The sequence below is a fragment of the Neocloeon triangulifer genome, unplaced genomic scaffold (assembly GCF_031216515.1).
Source record: "Neocloeon triangulifer isolate White Clay Creek 2 clone unplaced genomic scaffold, ASM3121651v1 ptg000003l, whole genome shotgun sequence".
Lineage (NCBI taxonomy): Eukaryota > Metazoa > Arthropoda > Insecta > Ephemeroptera > Baetidae > Neocloeon > Neocloeon triangulifer.
In genome coordinates, this window is record NW_026775546.1 from 11,917,140 (window position 1) to 11,939,215 (window position 22,076).

The 22,076-nt window shown below is 35.4% G+C and overlaps 1 protein-coding gene across 3 annotated transcripts in view; it reads right to left on the bottom strand.

Annotated features, from left to right (window-relative positions):
- Positions 1–22,076, bottom strand: part of LOC132193114 (protein Shroom-like) — an 89,002-nt gene that overhangs the window by 5,925 nt on the left and 61,001 nt on the right. For 2 of the 3 annotated variants that reach the window (XM_059613510.1, XM_059613512.1), the window contains 8 exons: positions 14,716–14,999; positions 11,134–11,296; positions 10,571–10,853; positions 10,315–10,511; positions 9,785–9,990; positions 9,193–9,370; positions 8,535–8,835; positions 7,730–8,211 (listed from right to left, as the gene is read on the bottom strand). In XM_059613510.1, coding sequence (XP_059469493.1) covers positions 7,730–8,211; positions 8,535–8,835; positions 9,193–9,370; positions 9,785–9,990; positions 10,315–10,511; positions 10,571–10,853; positions 11,134–11,296; positions 14,716–14,999 — 2,094 coding nt within the window. The remainder of the gene's footprint in view (positions 1–7,729; positions 8,212–8,534; positions 8,836–9,192; positions 9,371–9,784; positions 9,991–10,314; positions 10,512–10,570; positions 10,854–11,133; positions 11,297–14,715; positions 15,000–22,076) is intronic. The other variant, XM_059613511.1, reaches the window with a different exon arrangement.

Here is a 22,076-nt window from a genome sequence, read left to right on the forward strand (position 1 = left end):
GCTTCCATCAAATTTATTTCAATTTTATTATTTTATGTAAACAATGCACCCGAAAACGGGTCAACTGAAACCGAAATCAGAGCGAATTGTTTTCCTTCAACGCCATCTCATCTGTCTTGAGCGAGTTTCTCTAAAATTAACTGCAATACTTTTTATGTATTCAAATTCACGCTCTTTCGCTCGTTGTGCTCCGGCGAGAGATGCGGATTAGACTCGAAAATTATACGCGCCGGCAAATTAAGGTCAATTACCAGAGGTCGCACACAATGCAAACGCGAGTTCCATTTACAAATAAAAACAACAAGTCGCTTTTTTGCGGCACAACACACGCGACCCGAGACAGTTATATCTTCCCAGAGCGGCGACGAACAGGTGCAGAGCTTTATTTAACCTTAACAAGGTCGGACTTTTTTCCAGTTTTAATATTATGAGTCAGTGACACCAGGATATTTCGCAAGAAATACAAAATTCTCAGCCTATTTATTATTATTATTTTTTTTTAATATTCGAAACGCTTAATAAATTTGGCTAATCGTGACGAGAGCATCTCCTTTTTTATTAATTCTAGAATTAATTAATATAGACTTCTTTTAACCTACTAATTCGCAAACGGTCTTAAATGTCGATTTCAGGGTACTTTGCAAACACCTTCGGGGCTCGCAAGACCGTATAATTAGAAAGTGGTCTAGTTCGGTGTCAAATGCCGTATAATTTTGAGTCTTCATTACTTGAAACGTCAATCGGTCCAGCTGTAATGGGATCTTCACTTTACGGCTTATTTTTATTTCAAAGCTCAAGAGCAGCTGGCGTTATACTTTTGAGAGAGGAGAGATTAGATCTGATCAGAATCTCATCCGGAAGAAAGAGATAAAAATCTCTTCTTCTGCAATAAAATATAAATAAGATAAAATTCTAAGATCCAGACTTTTTTTAATATTTTCATAAAATTGTTTAAATAGATTTTATTTTTGGGGAAAAAATTTAAAATTAGTAAACAATTAAAAAAAGCCTGTAAAATGATTTAATTCAAAATTAAATCTGTAATTCCAAAAGTGAAAAAGGTTAAGATTGATTAATAAAAATTGAAGTCTGCTAAATAAAGATCAGTTTCGTTTAAACGAGATAAAATTTGACTAGAACAAAAAATATTTTGAAAACAAAACTATTATTATTTACTTTTTCAAATTTCACAATTGATAGTTTTATTAAAATTAAAAATTCTAAATAAAATTGCAACTCATCTTTCACCTATTCCCTGAATAACGCAAAGAATTTCTCTCCCGAGGTCTCTCATTAGAAAAATAAGCATTGAACTTGGTGTTTGTAGTTTGTAATGAGAGATGCATTCTCTTTCCTTTCTTTCTCTCGCTCGTCTCGCGTGGCGCGCATCATTATCATTTTGTTATATTATTATTCCCCACGTAAGTATGTGAATAACCCGGTGCATTACACGCACCGCTTTGTGAGCAATGCGGGTCGTACCGACGAGGAGAAATCACACATCACACGATTGTCTGCAGCCACTTTGTCGTTACACGCATTTGTGCAGCCAGTATAATTATGGAATTTATACTTTTGCAGTGCCGGCTGATTAACAAAGGGGTTATTTCCAGATAAATATTCAAATTTGACACAGTTTCAAAGCTGAGGGGTTGATAAAAATAATAATAAAGTGTTGCAAAAATCAAGAATAATTCAATATTCTCAATTATTGTGATTCATTTTTTAGTTTAACGGGAAAGCCATTCATAAAAACAATAATTTTTCTTAAATTTATTATTAATGATTTCTAATATTTATTAAATTGTATTAAATTTAAATATGTTTAGAAATAAATTAATAAAATTATTGTTCAAAATCTGCAATGATTTTTTCTTTAGAGAAAATTATTTTGAAAGTTGTTTTGAAATAAATTGCCGCCATTTATTTATAATAAACGCAAGAAAACGATGCTGCACCGACCGCATTGGTGAACAAATTTCAATAACAACGCACTGAAATCAGACACCGAGTCATTGTTTGACAAAATGGAATTGAACCTGCTAGAGGTGCCCCTAGGGTGCCTGGATCAAATCTGGTGACTTGCGGTCGGATGCGTATACGAATTAAATCGAAAGTCATAAATGTCGGTCTAAATATCTCCCGAGTGAAACTTTTCATCCAGATGAATAAAATTATTTGAATATTGAATGCTGTAAAGGAAGTGTTCTGATTTTTTGTAAATTTTAATTATTCAAAAAATTAAATAAATTTTTATTTAAAATATGATAAATCAGTATTTCTTCAATCAACTCGAGTTCATTGAACCATGACCAAAAAATTACAAATTCAGGAGAGTCTGCGTCTCTCTGTACAAGAATTCGAAGGTCATTCTAGTGTCAATTTTGAGGTCAAAAGACCCATTTTCCTAACGAGATGGAGCGAATATTTCACCTGCCAGTGTTATAAAATTCTTTTCTTTAGCACGACGCGTCGAAGAAAAGGCAACGACCAGCAAAACTGCAGCTCACGCAATGCCGAAAATCTGTGATCCGAGAATATAATAGCAGGATACAACACGGTACTTGTATCGCGGGCGAGCGAGTCAAAAATCCGAGCCGCGCCGCCTGCGCCGAAATGCCCTTTTTTATATAAATCATCACGCCGCTAATTGGCTCTAAATTACGACGACCTTAAATTGCGCAATTAAATACAAACTGCTGCAAAAATTAATATTTCTTGCAAAATCGATATTGGATTCGGGTCGGCGACACAAATTTCAAGCAGTGAAAGAAATAGCTTTTTACGATATTATATTCCGCGTGTTTGCCAATGCGTGGAAAGTTTTCTACCAACTCGTCTTCAACATCCTCTTTGGCAGTCTCTCCGTTTGCCACTTTAAAAATGAAACAACTTCTGCTCGCCGGAGCTATTAAATGTTCAAGCATCCTTTCGTTTATCTTCCATTTATTTGGAGTGACGAAATCTTTAGATTTATTTTAATTCACTCTAAAATTCATTTTTATGAAAGTTGTTTCAAAATCTGGGAATAAAATCATACTCTCTTAGCTTTTTCATTCTAAATAATAATTTTTATGCATTTTTTGCGGAATTTTTATATTGTTTTTGTCTGAGAAAATTAAGACTCTAGGAAAGAAATTATAATTCTAGTTTTAATTTATCTTCATTTGAATTTGACAATTTTTTAATTTCATTTTATGGCGTAACAAAATATTTAGAAGATCTATAAAATTTATTACAAAATCTGCGCAAGAAATGTGAAAATAAGAATAAATAGCCGCACGAAAACCTTTTCCCGACACTTCGCAGAGATTTTTTTTTATTTTTTAATCCGGTTCCTCGTAAATTTTGGGCTTTCTTTCTTTCTTTCCGCGACAGGATTTTCATTTCTGTCACGACTTTTTTATTATTATTTTCAGGTTCTCGCGAAAGGTTACTAGCCGAGGTGCATTATTGTCGGAGAGGATTATTTTATTATCATTGCGGCGCGTGTAAATTTGAGGCATTTGCATGAAAATGCCAGCAAGGAAAAAACGTGCTTGTCCACCAAAAGCAGAATCAAAGAAACGAAACTTTCTCTCTCGTCGCATCGCCGTTTCTCGTTCGTCGTAAAAATTGTTGTCTGTTCTTGCTTAAGAGAAAATGACATTCAATTTAGAAATATATCCAGCAGAATTTATCAAATCAAAAAGCGGGGAAAAACGTAAAAAAAAATACATTAAATTTAAGATATTCCGTGCTATTCAAATTTTTATTATAACTTTTTCATACATTACCCAAATCTAATTAGCTTTGAAATAATAATACTTTGTAATTTTATTAAAAAAACAAACTTTTTATTATATAAATAATAATTATTAATATAAATTTAATTAATTATATTCAATATCTTTATGAACAAATTTTAATGTTTTCTTGTATAGAAAAATTGCCCCTGATTTTTTTATTTTTAATTTTCATAATTATTTTCTTCAATTGAGTAATTTATCATTCAGTTTATCTGAATTAACAAAATTAATAATTTAATCTGCATAATTTAATTTTTAATTTAATAAAAAAATTTAAGCTTTGTCGATTTAAATTTGTTAACAAAATGATTCTATGATCATTGATGCCATTCCTGTTCGTTTTGTAAGAATGAAGCTTGCTTTTTTTATCAATAATTTTTTCCTCAAATCGTGATTTTGAAGCAACTAATTAAGAGACAATTTAAAATTTCACAACTCTTTTCCCTTACTCGGAAAGCAAGAAAGTTTAGAAACATCTCATGTAATAGTTTAAAATCTTCATAGCCGGCGGCTGCAGCTCGTTGTCATTTGCCGAGAAAGGATTAATTATTCGTGAAATCAGTGCAGGCCGCGAAACACACCTGGCGGAATTCCTCTCTCATTAATTTGACTCGCGGTTTTCGGACCAATTTAATTACAGCGCAATTATCCTAATTCACCTCGTGGCTCGCAGCGAAAATGTTGAAAAAAAAGAAAGATGCCAGACTCTTTTATGACGAGAAGTAAAACCAGTTTTTTTTAGACCAATTTATAATATTAATTCTAGGATTAGTGAAATCAAGAGCGATTGACCTTTCGAGTCTTAGCATTTTTTGCCTCTGATCAAACAGAACTTTGCGTTCTTTATTTTTGGCGTGTCATCCGCGACTCGTGTTGTCACGATTACGCTCGGCGCAAACAAAGAGCCGTGGAGCGTGAGTCACAAGAAGACAAATTTTACATCATCCAAGCCTAACAGACGAGAGAGAAAATCCGCCGGCTCGCTCCGGCTCATCAGTTTTCCAGCGTAATTAAGAAAATACCTGAACTGGATAATTTCGTTAAGTATTTAGAAAAGTCGAAAGTGAAAGCAAATTAAAAGTAAGTTCATTTATAATAATCTTTACGAAATTAAAATAATTTCAATATAATTTGAAACACGTACAATTATTAAAAAATTCATTTAATTTGTAAAAAAAAGAGAGGATTAATTTTACTATTTTGTTGATTAACACACTTACAATTTGGTTTAAAAAAGCAAACTTTTTTTGTTTGAAAATATTTCAATTCAAAAATTTCATTAAATTTGAAAATAAAACTTTTGAGCAATTTAAAATGGATTATTTAATTTCTCTATCATAATATTGAACTTCGAATCAAATCTGTGATTAACGTTTTGAGGTTTGCGGTATTTATTTTCTGATTTGCGACAGCGAGCAAACATCGTTTTAGTGACAAAAACAGGCCGAAACTTTTAACTTTTTTGCGACTTTTCCCGTTTTCGGCACGCATGATTTGCTTTCTTTCCTGTCGCGTGTTTTTGTCCACCTCTTATCGCACACCGAAATCACACGCTTTCTTTAATTCTCTCCTGCAGTTGTGCAGATTGTTTAACATGGCATTTGTAGCCCCGCTCGCTGCTCTTATCAACCGCGAGTTATTTTGCACCTCTTCGGCCCGACCTTGCCAAAAAGAGCAAACGTTTGTTCGCCGCGCGCGTCTGTTTGTCGGACAGCAGGTGCAAAAACGCCGGATTAGCCGAGCCGATAACAATCCGCTCTCGTGATATATTGCACCAACTTTTGGATTAATACGACGACTATAATAAATATATTAAAGGGTGAGTAAGATAAATTTGCAGCAAAAGCAAAAAATAAATTAAGATATAAAATTAATTATTAATCTATATGATTTCAATTAAAAAATTTCTCTTAAATTTATTTTTACTGTTCCTTTGTCAATTTAATTTAAAAAAGAGTCAAATAAATCCGATGAAAATGAACTTTAAATTCCATTTTAACCGCAAAAATTTACACAAATTAAAAAAATTACTAAATTTTCTATTTATAGAGTACAAAAATAATAGGAATTTGATTGAGAACCGCCACGTTTCTTTCTATCAATGAGGCAATAAACGTCTCCAGGGCGTGATGAACTGTCATAAATTCCGATCCGTTCGAAATCTCCACGCGATCGAGCGAAAATTTCACAATTTTTAAAGAAATTAATTTCTTTCTTTTTACCTTAAACGGAACTTCGTGCTCTGTCCGAACACCATGGTGTGTCAATTGAGTGTCCAAGTTTGAAGCACAAAAGTTTGCGGTACCACTAGAATAAGCAGTGCCGCAAGGTACACTTTGGGGACATGGCCGCGTGACGAACTGTTCGAAAATGACGAACCGAGTCGATCGCGCCAACTAACAGAACTGACTGCGGTGCGAGGAATAAAAGTCGCGCTTTGTTCTAACTTTTTGCTCATGAGCGAGTGTGGTGGGAGGACGACGGTGTTTCTCCTGATGGTGCTCAGCTCAGCCACCTCGCAGGCGTTATTTACAATCAGCACCAGTGGCGTAGTCGGAAGAAATTAATTATTAAATTTATTATAATAAGTGAATTTATAAATAAATTCACTACAGTGAATTGGTTAATTACATTTTAAAGATTTCAAGAAAGGAAAATTTTATGGTACAATTTTAAAATTTGGTCCATATATCTTATTAAATTTGTGATATAAATTTTTTAATTAATAAAAATTAGAAATAATTATTTCCTTTAATATTAGGAAATAAAATTTACTTTTGGAAAATGAACCAATTGATTTACAAAAAAAATTTGTTAAGGAACGCCCCTGCTTTTTCTATGATTTACAATTTGATATCGCTCATTTCATGCTAGCCTGAGAATTCATGTGCATTACGAGAACATGTACGGACTGGAAAATCTTTAGCAGAAAAATTTAATTTTGATTTAATTACAAATACAATTTAAATTTCTATCTGAAACTGATGAATAAAAATCTTTTATTAAATATTGATTAATTATCTCATTTTTTGCGGTGTTTTTTTTATTAAAATTTTCACTCGTTTAAATGAAGCTTTTTTATGAATTTACTTCTTGAAAAAAATTTATTTATTTATTTTTCCATTTAATCTTATAATAATGAAAACCTGCTTTTTCCTGCGACGCAGTCCGACCCTGCTCACGCCCGATAAGGATCAACCGCCACGAAATTTGAGCAGCTCAAAAGAGAGAAAAATAAAGGCTGGCCAGCAAAATTCAAGTGACCTCACCCAGAATTGCACGTGCAGATTGCGATCGCGGCGTTGGGCAAAAAAAGAACGTGCCGTGAAATTGAATTGCACTCGAACACAATTCGCTTCCTGATGAAAGCGAAATTAGAATTTGCGCATTTAATTATCAGCAGAGTACAAATGGTGAGTGTTAAATGTTAGAGAAGGTAAAACTCCGCAAATTGCGCAACAACAGCAAGGTGCACCTTCACCCTTTGCATATCAATAAGTATTTAGTATTTTTACTTTGGCTTGAAAGAAGAGTATGTAATTTGCAAATTATATAAGAATAATAGAATTTGATGCTTTTTACTTCTTTTTTAAATTTGCATTACCACAATATAATATTAAAATTTTCTAACTTCCATTAACTTCCATTTGAAAATTTAAAATTTTATGAAATTCTCTAACTAAGAGAAGAAAATATTATATTAGAATATTAATAAAAATTCAAGTGATATTGTCAAGGGTAATGGTTAGAATTCTCTCATATTCTAAATTTTAAATTATTTAATAAATTTTTAAAAACATTGTCATCCTTAAAAATTATCAAAATACAGCAAAAAACTGTTACAATTCAACATTTACCTCCCAAAATTTTTGTTAATATAAATTCGGATAAATAAAGATAAATAAGTTATTTAAAATAAGAATTATAAATTTCTGACTCACCCTTCGGTGCAGACATTTTCAATGTCAACAGGCGGTGGTGGCAGTGGCTCATCACTGTGGAAGACATCATTATCCAAATTTGGCGGGGGCGGCGTCGGAGGCGGCGGAGGCTCCGGACTGGAGGTGCACCTTTTCAACAGGTGGGGCGGTTGCAGTGCTGAGGAGGAGGAGGAGGACCTGCCGGAGGGGATGTTGGCCCTCAGGTGGGGCTTCTTCGGGGGCCGCTCGGGCACCCACTCGTCCAGCAGAATGGGCGAGCCCAGGATGAGGGGGCCGAGCAGGTCAGCAGAGGTGTCTGTGGGCGAGGGCAGCTTCTTGGGCTTCATGTGATGGGGGCTCAGGTGCAGGGCGTCTCCCGAGGAGATGCTGCTTGAACTGCTGTGGCTCTGCCGGCGAAGACTGCCCTCCGAGTGGGGCGACAGGGACACTGGTTTGGCCAGGTACGACGGCTCAGGGTCACTCAGGTGCCACTCAAAATCAATCTGGCATGGCAAAATTCATATAAATAATCATAGGCAAAGAAATTATTTATATTTAAAAACAAAAATTAAGAATAGTACAGAGTTTTAAATAAAATCAAAATTTGATTTTTGACTGAAAAAGATTAAAAATATCAAAGATTTAGGTTTTGCTTGAATTAAAATAATTTAAAATTTGATTTAAAATATTTCACTGGAATTTAGAGTGGATTTTTTTAGAAATTCGTTAAAATTTTAAATTTAATATTAAATTTTTTTGTTTTAAATTTCTCTAATCTGAAGAGATTTATTAAAAGTTTTATTTTCAGTGTAAAATTTGTGAATACCTGTTCAGCTCTTCGATTGTAAGCCTCAACAGCCGCTGACCTCGGAGGCGCAGGTGGAGGAGCAAGGTAGGGCTCGGACTTCCAGGCGCTGCTCTTCTGCTGGTGTTGTCTCTCGTAGAAACTGAGCAGAGCCTGTTTCTGGACGGCTTTCAAATTGGACGAGTCGAAGGATCCCTGCGCCGAGGGTTTCAGTCTCGGCTGGACCTTTGGAGGCGCCAGCGCGGTGGTGGAGGAGGAAAATGATTGGCGTTCCAACTCATTGATCCTCTCGGCCACTGTGAAGTTGTGAAGGGCGGAATTTCTGAAAAATAGAAAATTTTAATTAAAGAACAATTCAAGTAAAAAAAAAAATCTGTGACTATTATGCAATTATAAAAATTTCATTACATAGTTGGAAATTTATATATATATATATATATATATATATATATATATATATATATATATATATATATATATATATATATATATATATATATATATATATATATATAAAAAAACAATAACTTTAAGGAGAACTACAAAAAGTAATATGATTAAAAATTCATCCTTTTTTATGGGAATGGTTATTTTAAATTTGGCTCCTTTTTTTATTAAATTCTATTTTATTCCATGACAATGTAGAGCATATTTTTCACTGAAATTATTATATTTTTACCTGATATTTCCAACAGACTGGTTGTAACTTCTATTTGCTCTGAGCCAAGACGCCGAGGCGTTGGCTTGACTTGGCGGTTGGTTGTGCTGAGAGGACAGAATGAGCACACTCTCGGACATGTGCCTCTGCGGAGTCTGCACCTTGGAGCTGTGCGCGATCAGCTGCCGAGTGTTCAAGGCTGTGGGAATAAATGTGACTATTGTGAGTCGATGGCCAAAAGTTCCCACAGATTATTTGGATGATCATCACAAAAGAGGTCTTTTGACTCAAAATGAGCGTAATAGATTTTCTGGGAACACGCGGCTTCTTAGTTGCAAAACTTTCTCTCAATTGCATTCAAAACGAAGACATAACAATAACATCCTCTCTGATCCGATTAAAGATTGCAACATTGAGAGGCAAAAAGTATTATAAATATTATGGAATATCTCAAAGTAATGAAAATTCAGTATTAAAAAATAAGTTAATATAAAAACTTCAAGGTAAGTATCATGTTTTTCATATAATTTAAATAAAATTAGGACCAAAGAAAAACTTTGAAGTAACTTTTAGAGACTTTAAAAGTTATTTTTTCTTTTAAATTTCAACTTACAAGAGAGTCCAACAGAGCTGGAGGTGACGCTCATGTCACTCAGGGAGCCTCTCCACCTGAGATCGCCAGCAGAAACGGAAGGGCCCATCATGCTGGCCGCCTCATCCTCGTCCCAAGCCAATCCACTGCTGGCCACGCTGGCCTGGTGGTGATGGTGATGGCCGTGGCCACCTTGGCTGTCCTGGCGCAACCTGAATGCAAAAATACTATAATTAGTGAAATTTATATCAATATTCAGATATTTTCACAACAATAATTTCAATTTTCAAAAATTAGTTTTCCTGAATCATAAATTTTTGTTATAAATGTTTTCCTGACAAATAATTGATGGCTATAAAGAAAATTATCAATAAAATGAATACATTATTTGCATTTTCCTGAGCAAAAACCTATTTTCATTTCTATTTTTTTTAATTATTTATTAATTCCATTGTTGTATTAAACAATTACTTTAAACATTAATTAAATCATAATGAATCAGGCCTTCTTTTAGTAGAAACCCCACTTTTGAATAAAAATAAAAAATGCACCTGTCCAGGAAGGGTGTGTTTGTGGAGTCTGTGCTTGAGACATAGCTGTGGTAGCCCTCGGACTGGGCGTAGCTGCCCTGGGACTGGTGCACCGGACCTGTGCAGCAGCCGAAGAGTTCCGCAGATTGCTGTCTGAGGAGGGCGGCATCGTAAGTCCTGGCGTACTCCTCGACCTCCGCCTGAGTCAAAAGTGGCACCTGAAAATTCGCGTTTAAGAAAATAAAACAACAAAATTTACATTCTAAAGAAAAGGTACCTGTGAATCTGTTTTTTGAACGGAGGCGTCTCTCTCAGGTGGCGAGGGTGCCAGGTACCTCAGGTCGCCGATGGCTTGGCCCTCCCTGTCGAGTGTGGGCAGCGACCTGAGGTGCGGCTGCTCAGGTGGAGGCGGTTCCGCAAACATCAAGGCCGCTTCTGACCTTTCGAGGACCGTCTTCAGGGTGATACCTGAGGACGCCTGCCTCCTCAGGTACGGACGAGAGTAATAAGGGCCGTTCGACTCCTTCGGGTAGTCCGTCTGCTCCGTCCAAGACTTGGACCTGAGAATTTGAAATTTATAAAAATAAAATTAAAAATTGTGGAAGAGAAAATTTTTTTCATGCTGGGAAATTGGACTGACAAAAAAAATATTTAATAATTGACTATTTTTTGTCTATTTGCAATAAATTTTGACAATTCTTTTCCAGGTCATAGGAAAAATATTTTGCCTCATTACTTTTTTTTTTTTTTTTTTTTGATATAATTTAATTTTTTTACTGAAATATCTTTTCCTCTTTGCTAAAAAAACAAATCTTATTGCAAAAAGGGTGGAGGAATTACCTGTGAGAGCCTCCGGTGTTGTGGCAGCACTGCTTGACGGCGGGCAGTTGGTCAGCGGCGGCGGGCACCGGCCAAGAGGGAAACTTCTCGTGGCCCGGGCCGTATCTGAGGGCCTTGAGACTGCTGGCATCTCGCACTGGCGGGGTCGGCGCTTGCTCCCACCCTGAGGCAAAGCAACCTTTCAGAGGCACTTCTTTCTTTTTTATTTCCACTCGGCTCTCTCGGTGTAATAATAACCGTCGGCAGAGCAAGCGAGCGAGCGAGCGAAAAAGCAAAAGAGAGTGAGATCACGGTTGGAATGATTGTGCTGTTTTGCCACCCTTGGCCCATGAAAGAGCCAATTTGGAATAATGGCTTTGCTTGTGTATTAAAAGCAGTAGTAGAAGAAGAAGTGCCTTATCTAAGAATCGCATTTGTTGGCAGAAAAGGAAACGAATTTCAAGAAAAGTGCAAGTGAAGAACATTTAATTGCGACTTCCTTTTGTTGTTGCCAAAATTACAAGTTTTAAAAATAAGTTTTTTTACTCCATTGAAGGATAACGCCTTTGTGGCCTATTTTAATTACTTGTGCAGAGCCTTGAGTTGTTACTGCCCTTTATTCCCGCCAGTTTTCTGCATCGACAAAAAAAAACGCGAAATTCCATCGTTTCGCAGGGCGGAGGAATTTGCACACTCAGCCTTCACGGCGCGTCAGAATAAATTAGCCGGACGTGTCGCGCGCAAATGTGTCAATCAAGAAATTTCATTTCGGCCGATTTATACAGACGCGTGCTGACAGCTCCTCTTGTACATAATACAACGAAAAATAAACTATAATATAATGAATTCAAACTCTTTATTCGAACGTGGAAAACCTTGGTCCGCCAAAATCGTAATTGGCTCTTTCGGTCCGTGATTTGCACTTTTTGAAAATTGAGTTTCGCCGGGAACAAAAGTGGCTTTCAAAATAAGAAGGTTCTTGATTAGATTTATTTTCAGTGGAAATGTGAATTTATACGAAAATCCAAAAGATAAAAAACAACAGTGATACTGTTAGTTAGCTCGATTGAAATCAAAGAAACGCTAGATAAGCAGAAAAAATAGGACGCACCATTGATAAAGTTCCTATGAATGGCACTGCTCTGCGTTTTGTGTGTCCACTTGAGTAAGCAGCTTTCGATTTGCTCAGCACGAAAGGATAGATCAACGAGCTAGGCTCGGTTATTCTCGCGAAATTGCAAACTATTGTCCTTTTTTCAGATATTATTATAGGAGTCGAGTTTCTTCGCACGTTTTTGTTGAAATTTATTATTGTTGAGAAAGAGACCGCACAGGTTGAAACGTATAATTCAAAGCGCGAACGCGGGGAAGCCAAAAACAAACGCACTTTTACGCACGCTGATTTTACAGAGACCAACAAAGGAATAAAAGGAGACGCTGCGTTTGTTCTTTCACTCATCAGAAGAAATACGCAGAAGGAGCCATCCATCCGCAGATTACCAAAACAAAAACAGAATAAAAACTTTTAAAAGTAAAGTTGAATGGCCAAATTTTACAGAAAGAATATATCTTATTAATTTTAGACATTTCTAATTTTTAAATATTTCATTAAAATTCAAATAGAATGTCGTTTATATTCGCTCTGTTCATTAATTATACAAGAATTACATTTTTAGTCAAAATTAACACAGCTAAATTTAATTTTTATTTCCGGACAAAGCAGAAATATAATAATTTTCAAGTTAAAATTTTGAAATTGAATAATTTTCAACATTAATTTGTACATTTACCTGAAATTTATAAAAATTAGGATAATCCACAGTAATATGAAATATAATTTTCAGGTGAAAGGATTTTCCGAGGGAAACAGAGCGTGGTGTGAATAAATGGGCACACAATCACGTTTGTCGCCCTGTTATTTTTTCCCGGGAGCAATTATAATTATGAATCTCTCCATAAAAAAAATGCGTGCGTGAATTTGATATTGTGCGTTGAAAACAATTCTCACGCGTCAGCATTGTGTCGGCCGCGTGCGGTGATTTGCACGCGTCCAAATTCCTTTCATCAACACTCCCACACACGAGCCCATCATAATTTTATTGCTGTTTCCGATTTTGTCCGGGCTATGGCTGCGTTTTTTTGTCAGGAAATGGAACACTTTTATATTTCTATTCAGAAAACTGCGCAGAAAGAAAAAATTGAAAAGTTGACTGAAAAGATCTCAAAATTTAAAATCAGCCTCTCAAAATATTTTACAAATTTTTTTCTGATCATTGAAAATAAAACAATCAGGATGCTTTTAAATTATTTGAAGTTGGAGCCTTCTATAACATTTTATAAATCAATAAAAATTAAACTTTTCTGGAAGTTCATTATCAATTTTGTACGCAATTTTTTTTACTCTGTTGACGTTTAAGAATGATTTTTATTGATTGCTGTGTTTGTTTCAAACGCAATGTGAAAAATAGCAACGTCAGTAAAATTGTGCTTGTTCTTGAAAGCGAGCTCAACTGACTCTCGGTCGGTGTTATGAATAATAGGAACTGTGCCAGGGACTTGTTATCCGCCCTCAGACTTCTCTCTTTCTTTCTTTATTTCGTTCACAATTTATTTCCCCGTTCTTCCTTTCTCCGTCTCTAACTAACTCCGGCAACAATAATAATATAATTTAATGCGATCCGTGTTTGCATTCGTGCGGTGTAAAATAAATATATATAAATAAAACACGTCTAACACATCGAGAGCACTTAATTCTTATATATCGAGGAGGGACGAAGCAAGAAAGATGTGTTGCTCAACAATTATATTACTGGCGGCCAGTAATTTACTGCGCTCTAGGGAATTTCACACTTCTTTTCCGTGCACACGTTTCGAGCCTGCACAATATGCCAATCACTCTAATGAGAGAACGCGTCAGATTAATCCGAGATTGACGCCGGTCGATTGCAAAGTTGCGTAATGATTCGGACGGAGAGTGGATTGTTCCCGAGGTTGCTTTCAAAGATACCATTTTTTATGGAGTTTCTCTTCAATATTTCATTTTCAAAAAGAGAAGATCCAAAATTTTAAAAATATTTGAAAATTTGCAAATTAATTATATAAAAAAATGCTTATAATCTAGAGTAAATCTATGTAAAAAATAATACAAATGTATGTACCAAGCTCCAAATTTAAAATTTTTAAAATTTCAAAAAAGTTTTATTTCGAAATTGAATTAATTCAAAAAGATTTAATTTTTGAAAGAAATTTGTAATTTCGTAGATTTAAAAAAAAATTGTGATCAAATTATCCTAGATTTTAGATTAATATTATTTAATAATATTTCTGAATGAATTTGCAATTTTCAAAATTGCAAATTTTGTTTGAAAAATTTCATTCATAATCAGTATTTTTTTGTGTATTTCTTTTTGTTCTTCAAATTCCAATTTATAACTCTAGAAAATAACAATAAAATCTGATTTTTATCCAAATTTCCATTTGTATTCAACAAAACTTGTACTTTCGTCTTTTGAATACCATTTTAGAGAAAAATCAGCACAATCGAAATTCAAACCTGTCGAGATCTCACTCTAATTTAAAGTTAATGATTTCTGATAAACTTACCAGCTTTGGAAGCGTCCTGGATGCTGCCCCAGCTGCTGAGTCCCGACGACGACGAGGCCAACAAGGAGCCGACCGAGTCTGAGCGGCTCGGCGGAGGCGGCAAGTGATGGTGGAGGCCGCCCGTCCCCGGCACACCGGCCGAGGCGGGGGCGTCGTTCACGTAGAAAATGCTGACCGGCTGCTGCAGGTTGGGCGTCGAGCGACTCATCGGGAGTTTCGGACCGGCCGCCTGCTCCTTGGCCGCTGAACACTCGCCCTTAACCACCTCCTTCCTTCCATTTGCTCTGCAAAATCACAAAAGGGAAATTGTTAAAATCCATGAAATTATTACAATTAGATTAGATCATTTTGGTTTGTTTAGGGTTCAGGATAACTCCACAAAATCACCAAATTGAATATTTCTTTCTTCCCTATAATTTGAATAAATGACAAATTTAACCAATTTAATAAATTTCATATTAACTTTTTTTAACCCTTTTAATAATTCTGTGAATTTTCTCATGATTGATCTCACTTCTAGGAATGATTTCCATTTCAGGGCTAATCTTAAATTTTTAACGGTACTGGATAAAATTTTGCACGTGCTGATGTGTACTTTTAACGACGCATGACTCATCCATCTTCTGCAGGTCGAATATCTCTGATTTAATAACACGATCAAATTTGATTCCTTCCTTGTTGCTTTCAGCACACGTTGATCTCCGACCCGAGCTATTTGCATTTGATTTGTTTGCAGATGCCTCCGAGTGACACGCTGAATTACAAACTACGCAAATAAGTTTTTCATTCCTGCAATTATTATGTGGTTGGCGAGTAATAAAATCACGTGTCTCTCTTTGTTGTTCGAAAAGGTCAATTAGAGCCGGTCGTGCACTCGTTGCTTCCTATATATGCGCTCAATTATCCTGCTGATTATTATTGTTGTGAGTTATGCGAGAGCGTGCGTATGCAAATTCACATATATCTGTTTTCGTCCGTCGTGAGCCTCGACTTCGTATAAAGTGTGTATGAGAATCTTACTCGGGGGAAGAAGCGAGAAGAGATTTTGCGGTGATTTTTCGCCGCAAACTCAAGAACGGGATAAAAATCGCGAGCAGCTGCCAACACCTTTTCGCCTTCTCGCATCGCTGCGCCTCCTCTCTGCGGCTGACAATTGCATCGTTTACTCAGAACCAATTGAAAGGGTTCGCCGTCTTTTTCTCTCTTTTTAAGACGATTTTTATTTCCTTCTCGTCCGAAAAGCAGGAAAATGGCTTCGGAGGCTATTTTCAGCACGATTGAGTTGAAATTTTCAGCACTCTTCTCTGATAGTTTGGATTTCAGAGGAGGAAAAAACGAGCCGGCATTGCCAATCCACCGAAACTAAAAAATTTAACCCAATATAACTTGGAAATTGAAAGTCAATGTTCTACTTGTTGGCTTCTTGGAAAATATCTATAAAGTCCGTGATTTTGTTGTTCATCGTTAAGAATTTCCAGTTTTATTTTTATTTTTATTTGAAGCAGTAGTCTTATTTTTTCCATTCAACCTATGAAAGCCTTGAGAAATATTTCAATTGTTAACTCTTTTCAATTAAAAAGGCAGATTTTTCAAAAGCAATATTTTTTTGTAAAGAAAAACTGCATCATCTTTTGAAAAAATTAGTTCAGTTGTTTTAATAATAATTATTCATTGGCATAGTTCAATTAAGTCTCTACAACAATTGAAATTATTTTGGAAGCTTAAGCTACCATTGTTGTAAAAACTTTGGCTATGTCAATAGAAATTTAGATTTATATTATACTTGTCTTTGTGTAAATTTTTACTGATAATAATTTCAAAATCATTCCTATAATGTTGTTGCGAAGCTTTCTGAGATCATCTGCATAGATATAACGATATGACTTGCGCAATTTCAACTTTTGTACATAATAGCATTAATTCAGCTCTCTATCCGACTCCCACTCGTCCAGACAATCAAACAATAGCATGCATCATGCAAAGAAACATAATCTAACATGAGCACGGAATTAATTTTGTATTAAATAATTTCAACACTCGGCGCCGAGTGTGAAAAGCTTCAAGAAGTGTGCCACAGCAATGATTTGTTTATTATTCACAGACAATTATTTTCTCTGCGGCACACGTGATGGATATTTTATCGTTTTGCGTGTGCACTGATTATATTTGATGTGTATTTATTACTCAGACACAGCGACCTTGCTCGATTTCACGCTGCATTTTTGCCACACAACATCGGCAACGTCGCACCGCGAGAAAGGTGCACGTAATAAAAGTAAGAATCGCTTTTCCTCGCTTTTTGTCGCCATTTCCAAGTGAATATTGAACCCGGCGCGCCGCCAGAGAAAAGACCTTGAACAACAACAGTTTCCACCGCAAAAAAATATCAACGGAGAGAGAAAAAAAGAGGAGAGACACACACACAATTCCTCCTCCACCTCCTCTTTATCTCTCTCGGCACAGGTAAAAATGCTGCTGCAATTCTCGCGCAACGATATAAAAAGCTCAAAATGATCGAAATTTTCAAGTGGAATCTCCGGCATCCGAGTTCGGTGCTCATTTGACCCTTTTGCTTGTCAGTGGAGCCACGATATTTTCCATTGTTGTACATTTCGGGGTGACGCGGGTCCATTTCGGTGTCAGGTAAATGGACGAGCAAGCTTTTGATACTTCAAATTCCGATCAAAAGACCATTATTTGATCTTATCTATAAAATTTATTCGCGCAGGCTCTGAAGAGTTAAAAATAAATAAAAACAGGCGAAAAGATTTTGCTAAACATTGCCCAGTGATTTTTAATTTCAATTCTCCATTTAATTTAAATTTGTAAAAATAAATCAAAATATCAGCAGCTCTACAAAGTAAAAACAAAAAATTATATCGGCTGTCAAATTTATTAATATTGGAAAACAACAATTTTTGTGCATAATTTTAAAACAAAACTGAAATGGAATGAAAAATTTAAGCATAAGCTTAAAACAAAAGTATATAATTTTTATGTCTGTATAATTTTTTTCTATATAATTAATGAATATCTTTCATTCCTACAGGAATTTTCTTTTATATAAAAAAAAGTCTGGAGGTGGCTTTTAAAAAACACTTTTAGCCTGCTTTGGTATGGACGATCGGCCAGCAATAAAAATGCGATTTTACTCGGCGCATAATGAGCCGAGCTGCAAATAAAATGTGTCTCTGGAGGAGGAAAAGGCTCGAATCGGAGTGATTTAAGCGAAAACCGACGCAAGTATGGCAGAAGAATTCTGTCGTAAAAATATTTCAGCCGGCTTGATTTACAAATTAAAAGTGAGTTTGCATAAAACATATAAATACGTGCGTCGGTCTCTGAAATAAGCGAAAATTGCGTCAGAAACGGAACCCGTCAAGGGCCGCAATTCGCGGTTTCGCAATAAATTGTCGCTAATCCAATTTGTCGCGCAAAGCCTTTGAGTTCTTTTCTGGTGATGCAACGCGACGTGGATAATATTGTATAATTGGAGACGAAACAAACCACCTTTGTGGAGGAGAATTTCTCAGCTGGCAGCGGATCGAGGAAAGAAGTGGAAAATTGAAAGCAAATTTGGCACCTGCACGTCAGTCAGAATAAGCGGCCAACGAGAGAACAATGCCCTGTGCCCGGCAAAGACCCCGAAACTCATTTCACTATGGGTGAGGTGCGCGAGCTGAGTAAGCTGGCCAGTCTGCTAAAACCCTACGACGCCCAAATAAAGATCTCTTCAGCGAAATAAATTTGAATTAAGTCATAATTAAAAAGGAAATTTCTTCTAATTATATTGAAATTAAAATTGAATTGAAAAAAGCTGAACTGTTAGAATTTTATAAATAATCAAAAATTTTATTAGCAAAATAAGAAACTATTTAAACATAATTTTATTAATTATTTCTATACTTCAATATTTTAAATATTTATTACTTTCATGTTATACGCACTATTTTTAAAATTAGTTATAAGATTGATTTTTTTTAAATTTCAGTATAGAATTATTAAAACAATTTGTTATTCATGTCTGAGCTTGGCTTGTAAATTTTAAAGGCAAATGGAACAATTTGCAGTGTTGATCAAAATCGATTTTGACGTTTAAAGAGCCTGGAGGCGAACCTCTCTTTTTGGTCTGCGAATAATAAGTTTATTCCGATTCGCAGAGTGCCCTTGAGTTGAACCGAGCCCACCGTACATTTATATTCACTTGATTATTTTTTTTTCTTCTCTTTACTTTCAGAGTCGAGTGGGCGTCTCGGGGCTCTAGACGAACCAAGCATCATCATATAATGTAAAAACCGGTTGCCTTTTTTGTCACAAGCCAGCCAGCACTCCTTGGAACATATTTTCTGAATTCTTATGCACGCCGCGATGATAAAGAGGCAATTGACTCTCTCTCGCTGGTCTGACTCAATATATATGTGATTTCCATAATACATGCCGGAGAGATATTGATAAATTACTTCTTCATCTCATCATCGCCGGCCGGCCCCGACTCGAAAAAAGCTGCCTTATTCCAAGATGGAACGGTCAGATTGAAAACAAAAGAAGCCATTATGCACGCGGCCGGTATAATAATAATTTATATAAAATATAAATCCCCCTGTTGGATAAATACTTGAGAGGGACAACCGTGATACGCTGCCCGGCTGCAGAGGTAATTATATTCTCGCCACTTGTTGATTTTTATCGTCCAATATCGATCAGCGCAACAATGCCGCCGCGTGCTGGCCACAGGTAGCACAACAATAATAATAACAATAAAACCTGACCGCCGAGAGTTCTATCCTTTCGCAGGTGTGGCCCATGATAGACCAGAGAGTGAACTTTTTTGCACTGAAAAACGAAAACCTCATCTTGATGGAGAGAAAAAACGATCTATAATATATTATGTGCGTTTGATTGGAATGAAAAAGGACAAAAAGTGTACACAAAGATTGGCTCATTGAATTTCCAATTAAGCTAAAAATAAAAACCGAGGCCAAGATAAAAATAGATCTTGTTTTACGCATAATTTTTTTCCTATACAATCCGAGAATTACACAATCTCGGCCAATTTTTATTTCTCTCTGCTGTCGGATTTGGTAAAACGGCTCCAATTATTATCAAATAGGCGCTCACATGACAAAAGAAGTGAAAGAGAGATGCAACAAACAAGAATTTCCAAACTTCATTAAAAAGTGAACCACTTAAGTTGGTACGTTACCAGATCGGCACGAAAAATCGTGCCTGGCCAACTAACTACACTCATCGGTTTGGAGAATCCGGCGTTTATTGCGCAAGAGGAAGCAGGAAAAGTTCCTGTGCAATTTTTGTTTTCAAACCACAAAGATGAAACTTTTTTTCTAATCATTTTGAGGTGGAAATGCAAAACGTCTGTTGACCCGGCAAATGTATTTTGTTGCCGGTCATTACGTTTATGTGCAAGTCGCGGCTACTTCACGCCGTGGGTAAATTGAAATTTAATGATGCGTCGAGGAATTTTGTTCCACTTACACCTTTATAAATTATCTCTCTCTCCGTTTGACGTCACCCCGTTTATTATTTTTTACCAGCAGATTAATCCACTCAGGAATTTCAACGCTCGTCTCTCAACGAAAATTGTGTTATGAACAAATTTTTTATTATTTGATGTAAAATTAATGAAGTAAGGAAGTAATTAATTATAATTACTTCCTTCACGAATTTTTTAAAGCATGATTCACATTTAAACAATTTAAACTTTAAATAATATAAAATTTAATTATAAAATTATCTTAGTTGTGGATTAATTGAATTAAAAAATTGATTATTTTTTTAAAATTATGATTCACATTAAATTAAAAACATTTAAACAATTAAATTTGCATTTTTTAAGTTTTCACCTATTATAAAATTCTCTGATCAGAATTTTTAAAGCAATATACTTATAATTGTCGACTTTTTACTCTGTAAAAGTTTGTCCTTATCAATCTTCTCTCAGAAATCTCGCTTGACGGCCTACTTGGCTCTCGAGCATATTTCAGAAAAAAAACAATGTTAACATAAATTAAAATCTCGATTTCGGCAGGCGGAAGGCGCCTCCCAGATTAAAGAAGCCTTGCGCTTCTTTTCTTGTTTGAAGGTTGAATGAGATAAATTTATTGTAAAGAGTTCTGGTCTTTTATATTCGAATGCAAATTGAAAAAGGTTGTACGTAAGAAGTTCGAGTGGAAATAATAATAATAAACGTGCAGACCTTCGTTGGGCGGGCGGGCGGGCGTTTTACATAAGCCGCGCTCTCCTTTCGCATTGTGATATTAAAAATAATGCCCGCTGTGAATACATACGTGTGCTGTACATATATATTGCTACATTGTGTATGTAACACGAGCAAATTCAAATCAGCTGGAGTGGGAAAATCAATCAAAATGAAAAAAAATTGATATTTAATAATGTTAGGTTGAGTTGTTAAATTATTTTATTCCTTCAATTTATAAATGAAAAATTAATTAAATCATCAAAAATGTCATTTAAATAAATTATTTGCATGTAATAATTTGAGATTTAATTTGAAAATTATTCCATTTGTTGATTTATTAAATAAATAAATTACATTAATTACAAAAAATTTAAATATTTTTTTACATTTTTTAATGATGTAAAATTTAATAATAAAATTTGATTTGTAGATTAATTAAATGTAAATTTAAAAAATTATTAAATTACAATAAATGTCATAAATAATTATAATTTTCCAGTGAATTGTTACCTTTTTACCTATTTAATTGTTGTAGGATATCGTTTTGTTTCTTTTTTAATTCCTTTATCAAAAACTTTCTCGGCGTCAATCAGAATTTGACACCCGAGGCCAAAAACCTCTACAATGGTGCGTCTCTTATCGGCCTCTATCAACCTGGCCGGTCTGCTGGACCACCCACTTTCTTTCTTTCCCGTAAACAGGATCCTGTTCTTCTTGTCCTTCCTTCGGAAAAGGGTTAAATTAAGCGGTGCATTGTTGTTCTGTGTGACATTTGAAGACGGGGGAAATTCGCTTCTCTTTCACTCTCCAGCTGCATTTTATAAATGACGTCTCATTATTTTCAAAAAATCCGAAAAATGACTGATGTTGATTTCTCTTTTTATCTCTTTTGCCGGCCGAACAAATAGCGCGGCGCGACTTTCCAGGCGCTGCACGAGATGACAGGCCCTTTTTATATAATGTAAAACGCATTTGACACCTACTCGAAACGAATTGCTTCATGCGATCATCGCCACGGCGTTTTATAATAATAATAAACCAGGTGAAAGTTGCGTGTACATTTTAATATAAAACACACAATCGGGATATTATTTTTATCTAACAAACTCTCCGTGTCCTTTTTCGTAACGAGCTCAGACAACAG